Here is a 9,890-nt window from a genome sequence, read left to right on the forward strand (position 1 = left end):
ATTTGGCATCATTCAGTTACTGGAAATTGATGTTAGTTTTCACATGGCAGAACATAAATAGATGAAACATTGGTGTTACAAGGCTTTAGTGGAACTTAATATACAGCTGTGAATTGCCCACATATAAATGAAAGTAGATATTATTTCTGCACATCATTAACCCATGTATGGCCTGTACATAGTGAATAAAAGAAGGCCCAGAAAAAGACCCCTGGAGGATTGCGCCCATGAGGAAGAGGCGTCTCCAAGCATAAAAGAGAAGGATCTGTCGGACAAATCAGTACAGAGACGTATCATGGATGCCAACATAGTTTTTCAGGTTTTGTGTGACCCTTTTGGAGTACTGCGTCCTAAAACACAGCTATGGAAAGTTGAGTTATATACAGGAGTAATGTTCTCTATGGCTGTGAGCACTTGGGTAGAAAATTTTGTTTTTTCCTATGTAACATTAAGATACACACAGCGGTATAAACCCTACAATCTGCTACAATTTGACGGCTCCAAACCTGTGTCAGATGTATGATCATGGCCCCAGTGAACTCAAGAATACTATCCACAACTGATGATCTGTCACAGACTCTGGCACAAATCCACATCTCTCCATGTTTCTGCCTGGATAGGTGAGACAGTAGACTGGACTGTTACTGTTACAGACATGGGTCACTTGTTGCTACAGATACATGACTGTTGAGCTGTCTGTTTATACTGTCTGCAGTTACAAAGCAGTATACAGGATAAGTGGGACTTTAAAATACTAGGACCATTGAAATATGTGTTTTGCATTGTACCCAAAATGCACCTTTGCTCTTTCTTACAAAGCTGTGTCTCAAAAGGGAGGTAGATGTAGTATTGGGGTCAACACACATACAGTATTTGGAATAGCAGGTTATACTTGCTACTGTGCATGTGCACACAGTTCCAGACCAAAATATCTAAGAAGAATTTACAGATGGATCACTAAGTAACACTGTTTTTGGAACTCTTTGCGTTTACAGGTCACCTCTTGCCCTTGTTACTTAAGACAGTGTAACATTGGGGGTAAACTGCATGAAAGCATTGGTTGAAATGTGACTGATTTATTTATTTTACAGTATTTTAAATCTTTTTATATTTTCTCCAGGATTTCCTGTATGTGTTCCCCACCCCCATCCAGGCTGCCAGGGCAGGTAATACCATCCATGCCATCATGCTTTACAGGAGAAAACTGGACAGAGCCCAGATCAAACCAGTGAGTATAGAACTGTCTTTCTGTTTTACTTGTTAAGTTTGTGATCCAGTAATACCTTAGTACATATCTGACCACATCAATCCTATGATTGATATGGTCGGATATACTGTATATTGCTTAATCACCATTATCTCAGTGTGTTTGACTTTTAAGATTACAATGAGAGCAGATCATCTTCAATAAACATTTCTTTGTACTGTACGTTTGTTCATAGTCTCACCAGTGATTATGCAGAAACTTGATATCGGCCTCAGCTCACTATGACTAACTTTGTGAAATGAGCCATGCACTGAGCTTTTTCCTTGTTTTGATGAAGGTACAGCTGCAGTTACAGTAACATTTTCTGAAGGCTTGGTGAATAAGGCCTAAAGAATGCTGGTGACTTTTACTGACACACAGTAGCATCATCTTTTCCCACTGCTCTGTCAGTATTTCCTTTACTAGCCTGCATGATGAAGTGCCGATTCTTCATAGTACCTCTGCACAATGCAGGCACACATTCTGCAGCATGTTGCATAAACACACACTGCTCTCTTACAAACACTGACTGCATACATATGTACAAACACCAATGCATGAACCCACTTTGTTACAAACTCACATTTGGTTGTCTCTGTTTCACTGTTTTGTCCCTGCGCTGTGTTGGATGCTGCGTTAGATATACTTGCTGGCGAACAAGGTTCCTTTGTGTTCGGCTCAGTGGGAGCGGATGTTTAACACCACCCGCGTCCCTGGTTTGGAGACAGGTAAGAGGAGGGTACATATCCATTGTGCCCTCTGACCTCCTAACTTGTGACCCTAGCCACCGCCGCAGCAACATCCTTTGAAACCCTGACTCCTAGGCTCATTCTCATCAGCATAGCCCTGAACCAGTCCTGTCTCACTGGCTTTCATAGATATCTGTATTCAAATTATTTAAAGTCATTTGTTAGGTCTAAAAATCTTGAAAGTATCTACAATTTAGCTGAAGTCCTGCTGTCATATCAGGGCTTTGCTGGTGGCATTGAGGTAGCAGGCCACTGGTTTCTGGACCCTGCTCATGACTCCCTCCTTGACATCTTTCTGAGGGTTCTCCTGTTCCTTAAGACTGCTTATCAAACCGGTCCTGTTCACTCCTTCTCCACGTCATTCATGCTCCTGTCCCTGTCCATGTCTCTGTGTATGTCTGCAGCTCTGGGGATTTTCGTTATTTAGTTTGTCATCTCTGTATGTTTGTCTCTCCCCTTTTGCTTTTCAGCTCATGCTCCAACATACTATTCCCATGTGCTCAGCCCAATACGAGCGTTTGTTCAACACCAGTCGTATCCCAGGTGTAGACACAGGTAGAGTCTTTAGCAGTGCCGCCACCTCCACACTACTCCTACTGTACTTCTCCTTGGAACATTTGGTCATCAGTTTTGAATTAGAAATAATCTGATTTCCATGAGTTAATAATGCATTAATGTGTGCTGGTCTATGCACATGTAAATGGTCGTATACTTGTATAGCGCCTTATAGTATACAGCACACTCAAAGCGCTTTCACATTATTCGGCCATTCACCCATTCGCACTCCCAAGCACTCATGCATTCACACACTGGTGACATCACTGGGAGCAACTGGGGGTTCAGTGTCTTGCTCAAGGACACCTTGACATGTTGACTGGACAAGCCGGGAATCGAACCGCTAATCCTCCGGTTAGGAAACGACCCGCTCTACGTCCTGAGCCACAGCAGCCCCCCCCACGTCAATTTGTATGTGACTGAAATCTAGTATTTAAATTTGAGAAGGTAAAACAGTGGTATGGTTAAGGTAAAACCTGGAAATGGCACACAGTGCTGAGCCTTTGTGGTAATATATTTGTGAATTTATAGGTTTTATTTCCCCAAAGTTTAATCCGTGTTCCATGGAGTGAGACACTGAAATACAATAATCACCTTGAATTGTTGGATGATGCTAATGGGCATGCACTATCTGAGAATAATACATGACCTGTAAGAGTGCAGGAAGCCATTCTGTGACTTTTATGATGTGGTTGTTTAAACTAACTTAAACATGAATTTTGCTGAAACATGGGATTTATAGTTATTGCTCAATCAAAAAAGAACTACCATGATATGTAACATGCATGCTCAGACTTCAAATGCATGGCGTACAGTAACACTCGGATCACATGAAAGCTCAAAGCTCTGGGGACAAGACCTTGAGCTGTGATATCATTTAAATGTAAGCTGAAATCTGTACATTAATAGAACATGCAGACAGACGGCTTCAATCCTTCTGGCTGTAGAGGGCAGAATTCAGTCCTAGCTAATTAAATTATTTGGAATGCATAAGAAGAGCAGTGAGATTCAGTGCGAAAAGTGATGAGTTTTAAGTAAAGATAGGTTTTACAATGTTAAAATGGAAATTAGTTCTTAGTGTAATTTGCAAAGCCAGTTCATTTAAGAATGGGCTCTTAGCAGTCAGTCCCATCTTCTCATTGCTAGAGGTGTTCTTACTGTAAGGGGAAGCACAGACTATGCATTTCTTGGATATGAGATTGTTGGTCTTGGGGTCCTGTCCTTTGTCTTGCCTGTAACAAAGGCAATGCTTGTTTGAACACAGTATCATAAATCAAAGATGCAAACAGTACCTTGGAATTTGTTTCTCTAGGTTGTCCACATTTCTGTTCAAGCAAACATTGCCTTAACCCATTGTACTCAAACCACTGACTTGTTCCCAAATGACAGCACATTCCCTTTTCATGTCACTTTCTGCACTTCTCCTTTCAATCAGCTGTAGTTTTGGAATGGAATAATCTCATCCATTATATGCTATCACTTTGAATTCATTTTTTGTCATTTTAATGAATATAACTTCATAAAATAAAAGAACTAGCTCTGAAAATCTGTTTTGCCCTCATGAACATCTGCTATTGAGGATATCTCATTATTTGACACCACTGGGACCAAGAATTGGTTACTAACACCAAATGAAATGCTGTGATATTCATACTTAAACTGCCGTCTTCTTTAGTTTGGTTTAATGGGAATGTATTGGCAGCAATGACATTTTAATTGCATACAGTCTTGTATTATAAACTGCATAAGGCACATGTACACATGAACCAACTCTCCCTGATACCACCCCAACACCCATCCACTTGTCTTTCTCTCTCTGTTGTCCTCCTTTTCCTCCCTTCTTATAATCGATCCCTCTCTCCCAGATACCATTCAGCACATGAACGAGAGCAAACACATTGCTGTGTACCATAAGGGCCGATTCTTCAAGGTGTGGATGTTTTATGATGGGCGGCTGCTTTTGCCACGGGAAATAGAGCAGCAGATGGAGAGGATCCTGGCAGACATGTCAGAGCCCTCTCCAGGAGAGGAGAGGCTAGCTGCACTTACTGCAGGGGAAAGGTGGGTTGTAGTGCGGAGAGAGCTAAGGCCTGTACCAGCATGTCTCCCAAATGCTGCGTGGCGTCTGACAGACTTACCACTTCTCAGTTGTTTGAATTTTCATTTCTCAAACATAAGTCTTGTGGAAATGGAAGAAGAATAACTGGACAGTCACAGTGTGGTATAAATCCTACTGGCTTATATACACATGTAGGCCTGGAAGTGGATTTTGTATGTGTGTTGCAAGCCAAGTAGAATGCCACACATTTAATGATGTTATAACTGTTTTGCACATTATATGGTGTTAATATACTGAATACATACAAGAATTGATACATTTTGCACAGCACTGACTAAAGCCCAACCAAAACAGCAGCAGATATCAATATTTAAACTTGACAAAAATTTGATAAAATATTGATTTTTAAATTTCAAGCAAATTTTGCGGAGGATTCCTCAAGTTTGATATAAAATTGAAATTAAATGCATATGCTAATTAAAAATAAATAAATCACTGTTGAAAAAAGAAAACCGTCTCAAAAAGCATGGAAGCTACTATTGCTAACGCTAAGAAGTGGCATAGATTAAAAATTGTATTTCACGTTTATTCTGTGCAGGTAGAACTGAAAAGTAATGCAGTTTCTGTAATGCAATCAGTTGGTATTTCACAGTCATGTTATGACTGTCTATATGTTACTCTTGGACAGAAAATGTGTTAGTGTTTAATATTATTTAATATTGAATTGGGTTTGCTGTGAAAAAGTAGACCACAGTGTTTGGAAAAATACCTCCAGTAAAGTACAGATCTCACCTTATGTGGCTTGTTCTAGTGTATTTTGCCATCCTCTTATCCTTGTTCTGGTGCACCAAGCAGCAATGTGCACACTACTGTCCCCGGTGGTCAGAGGGGATACCTGCTTCAACTGGTCCAGTGACACTGAGAACTCAACCGGTCAGCACCGCCATCAAACAGATAAAATTAAACCTGCCTAGGGAGAACTAAAACACTCATGTTCCACTGTGAGTGTGACTTGTTTGGTTTATAAGATCCAGCTGCTGCAGTAATATTTCGTAAAAGGACTGCTACTGACTGCTGCTTTATTTTATGTTTTAACAGTTGTACAAACAGTAACAGTTCATGACAGTTTTTTTTTTTTTGCACATGCTTACATTATGGCTGGCCACTTTTATTTTATGAAAGAAGGAAAACAGGAGCACTTTCAATTAAAAGGACTTTGCTGATTTATTATTTAGTAAAGGACATTTTTTAAATCCTTTTTAGTTCTACAGCTGCTAATGTTAGAGCACTGTTAATAGTGGAGGAGTCTGCAGACTGTGCCAACACAGAGAAGTCTGTTAAGCATATGGCAAAAAGGGATCGTCAGAGCTCACCAGTGTTACAAAACTTTTTGAGAGCAGAAAAGGAGAGTTTTCTCATACTGACTAAGTGAGAGATGATTCCATTATATCAGTACCAGATTTTCTGTTCTTTAACATTCTGCAGGACTCCGTGGGCAAAGGCTCGTGAAGCCTACTTCAGCCGTGGCAAAAACAAGCAGTCCTTGGATGCCGTAGAGAAGGCAGCCTTCTTTGTAACTCTCGATGATACGGAGCAGCTCTATGATGCAGGAAAGCCAGTGAAGTCGCTGGACAGTTTTTCCAAGTCCCTGCTCCATGGAAAATGCTACGACAGGTGGGACAGATAAGGTTGATATATTTTATTGCGGACTATGAAAAGGTGTGTTATACAAGTTTATGTGTAAATAAACTAAAGGTGTTCAATATTTGTTTGCGCTTAGGTGGTTCGACAAATCTTTTAACATGATAATTTTCAACAATGGCACCATGGGACTAAATGCAGAGCATTCCTGGGCAGATGCTCCAGTCATTGGCCATCTGTGGGAGGTAAGTCGGTTTAGTTTTTTACCCATCTTATAAGTATGTCGTATAATCAACAAGCATTTAGAATAAGTTATTTATTGTTTGGCGTTATCATAAAACCAGATTTCCTGTTTTTCAGAAAGGAGTCTTGAGGAAAGAAATCTAACTTTAGTACGATAAATTAATACAGTCATAAAAGAATAAGTAGAAGTTTAAATTTTCTGATTGGCACAGTGTTTATACTTACAAGTTTTTACTACATAAATGATAAAGAGCAAATACTCAGTTTGAAATCTGCCATTTAATTGAGTTAGTCATTATTAGACATAATATTTTTACATCTTTGCAGCATGTACTTTCTATGGACCCTAAACTGGGGTATACTGAGGATGGTCACTGCTGTGGGGAGCCACACCCCAACCTCCCAGGTCCTCTGAGGCTGCAGTGGGACATCCCTACTGAGGCAAGTCTGCTTTAACATGTCTCATACCCATGGATCATACCTCAGTTTTGATATTCATAGGTTTTTTTCCCATCTGCTGCTGGTTTGAACTATATGCACCAGTGTTAGTATTTTTATTTCATACATTTTAAGTATGCATGCTTATGTATAGATACATAAACCTGCTGGATACTTTACATTTAAAAAGCAATATTAAAATTTGTGATGTTGCCTTAATAGTTTAATAACTTACTCACTGTAAGTTAAGAACTATCTCAATAATAATGTTGTCTAATGAACATGTTGACAGTAATGTCATGCCTAGTTTAACACACTACTGTCATTTCCTCTAGTGCCAGGAGGTCATCGAGAGCTCTCTGACAGTAGCCAGGGCTCTGGCAGATGATGTGGACTGCCACTGTTTCCCATTCACTGACTTTGGCAAGGGTCTGATTAAGAAGTGCCGCACCAGTCCTGATGCTTTCATTCAGATTGCCCTACAGTTGGCCCATTACAGGGTTAGTGCATTCTTTTTTCTGGTTTCTCTGAAAAGTTTAGAAGATTATTAACTCTTGTATACATTTATTTAAATGGCATTTTCTTCGTTTGCTTTGCTCTTAATTTTAGCTGTATTAGATTAGCAAGTGTCAAAATGTTTTACCCTTTTTAATCTGTATTTTTCCAAGAATTGTGAGGAAAAAAATTTATTCCACCAACTGCCACCAAAAGTGACTAAGTTAGTCAGTGAGTAATCAATAATTGATTAATTGCCATCAAGAATTTAATCGATTTATAACTACAGACGTGGACAAAATTGTTGGTACCCTTCTGTTAAACAAAGAGAAACTCACAATGGTCACTGAAATAACGTGAAACTGACAAAAGTAATAATAAATAAGAATTTACTGAAAATTAACTAATGAAAATCAGTCATTGCTTTTGAATTGTGGTTCAACTAAAGAATTAAAAAAAAGAAACTAATGAAACTGGCCTGGACAAAAATGATGGTACCCCTAGAAAGGATTGAAAATAATTTGACCATAGAGACATGTTAAACTGAAGTGTGTCCTCTAATTAGCATCACAGGTGTTTTCAGACTTGTAATAATTCAGTCTGTCTATTTAGAGGGTGAAAAGTAGTCACTGTGCTGTTTGGTATCATGGTGTGTACCACACTGAACATGGACCACAGAAAGCTTGTCTCAGGAGATTAGAAAGAAAATTATAGACAAACATGTTAAAGGTAAAGGCTATAAAACCATCTCCAAGCAGCTCGATGTTCCTGTGACTACAGTGGGTACGGAAAGTATTCAGACCCCTTAAATTTTTCACTCTTTGTTATATTGCAGCCATATGCTAAAATCATTTAAGTTCACACAGCACCCCATATTGACAGAAAAACACAGAATTTTTGACATTTTTGCAGATTTATTAAAAAAGAAAAACTGAATTGATGACAAATTGAGGAGACGGATAATGTGAATGGTAACCAAAGAGCCCAGAACAACTTCCAAAGAGATTAGAGGTGAACTCCAAGGTCAAGGTACATCAGTGTCAGATCGCACCATCCCTCGCTGTCTCAGCCACAGTGGACTTCATCGAAGACGACCGAGGAGGACTCCACTGTTGAAAGCAAATCATAAAAAAGCGAGAATGGAATTTGCCAAAATGCATATTGACCAGCCACAAAGCTTCTGGGAGAATGTCCTTTGGACAGATGAGACAAAACTGGAACTGTTTGGCAAGTCACATCAGCTCTATGTTCACATGAAGCATACAAAGAAAAGAACACTGTACCTACTGTGAAACATGGATGAGTCTCAGTTATGTTCTGGGGCTGCTTTACTGTATCTGGCACAGGGTGTCTTGAGTCTGTGCAGGGTACAATGAAATCTCAGGACTATCAAGGCATTCTGGAGCAAAATGTGCTGCACTGCCCATTGTCAGAACCCTTGGTCTCAGTTGCAGGTCATGAGTCCTTCAACAGGATAATGACCCAAAACACACAGCTAAAAACACCCAAGAATGGCTAAGAAGAAAACATTGGACTGTTCTGAAGTGGCCTTCTATGAGCCCTGATCTAAATCATATTGAACATCTGTGGAAAGAGCTGAAACATGCAGTCTGGAGAAGGCATCCTTCCAACCTGAGACAGCTGGAGCAGCTGGCTCAGGAGGAGTGGGCCAAAATACCTGTCGACAGATGCAGAAGTCTCATTGAGAGTTACAGAAATCGCTTGATAGCAGTGATTACCTCAAAAGGTTGTGCAACAAAATATTAAGTTATGGGTACCTTCATTTCTGTCCAGGCCAGTTTCATTAGTTTGTTTTTTTTAAATGCTTCTGTTGAACCACAAATCAAAAGCTATGACTGATTGTCAGTTAATTTTCAGTAAATTTTTATTTATTGTTACTTTTGTCAGTTTCGCGTTATTTCAGTAACCATTGTGAGTTTCTCTTTGTTTAACAGAAGGGTACCAACAATTTTGTCCACATCTGTATATTTACAGAATACAAGGACATGGTCAGAAAATGTGCTGTAGCACATGGTTACACCACTAGGTGGTACCTCTTACTGTTTAATGGAGTTGCTTGTTTGCTGTTCACCTGTACAGACTTTAAAACGAACATACAGTATCTCCTTGCCATCAAATAAGAGGCAGCACTGCTTTCTGTGCTCACTGCTTCAGTTGTCTTGATGAAGAGTGCAGCTTGACGTTTCTGCCAAGTTGTCTGGGCCGGTCAGCTGTAGCTGCTATCTGAGGCTCCATTAACGCCGGCCAGGAGCAAAGTGTCAGTCAGCAGAGAAGCACCACTGTAGCTGCGCTGATAACATTGAGGACATGCGTTGCTCTAATTAAGCATGCTTCCAACAAAATCAGCACTGAAGTGATGAACTGTATAAGCGACAACAGCCTGTAGGCTATAGATGCTTTTTTTTTTTTTTTTTTTTTGCCAGGGGGAGGGAAAGACTAAAAA

General features: G+C 39.8%; 1 protein-coding gene across 3 annotated transcripts in view; it reads left to right on the plus strand.

Annotated features, from left to right (window-relative positions):
- Positions 1–9,890, plus strand: part of cpt1ab (carnitine palmitoyltransferase 1Ab (liver)) — a 25,113-nt gene that overhangs the window by 10,475 nt on the left and 4,748 nt on the right. For 2 of the 3 annotated variants that reach the window (XM_020587904.1, XM_020587905.1), the window contains exons 8-14: positions 1,121–1,228; positions 1,887–1,974; positions 4,416–4,611; positions 6,095–6,283; positions 6,390–6,495; positions 6,821–6,934; positions 7,267–7,431. In XM_020587904.1, coding sequence (XP_020443560.1) covers positions 1,121–1,228; positions 1,887–1,974; positions 4,416–4,611; positions 6,095–6,283; positions 6,390–6,495; positions 6,821–6,934; positions 7,267–7,431 — 966 coding nt within the window. Of the gene's footprint in view, positions 1–1,120; positions 1,229–1,886; positions 1,975–2,465; positions 2,551–4,415; positions 4,612–6,094; positions 6,284–6,389; positions 6,496–6,820; positions 6,935–7,266; positions 7,432–9,890 lie in introns of all 3 variants that reach the window. The other variant, XM_020587906.1, reaches the window with a different exon arrangement.

The sequence above is a fragment of the Monopterus albus genome, unplaced genomic scaffold (genome assembly GCF_001952655.1).
Source record: "Monopterus albus unplaced genomic scaffold, M_albus_1.0 scaffold487.1, whole genome shotgun sequence".
NCBI classification, from domain to species: Eukaryota; Metazoa; Chordata; class Actinopteri; order Synbranchiformes; family Synbranchidae; genus Monopterus; species Monopterus albus.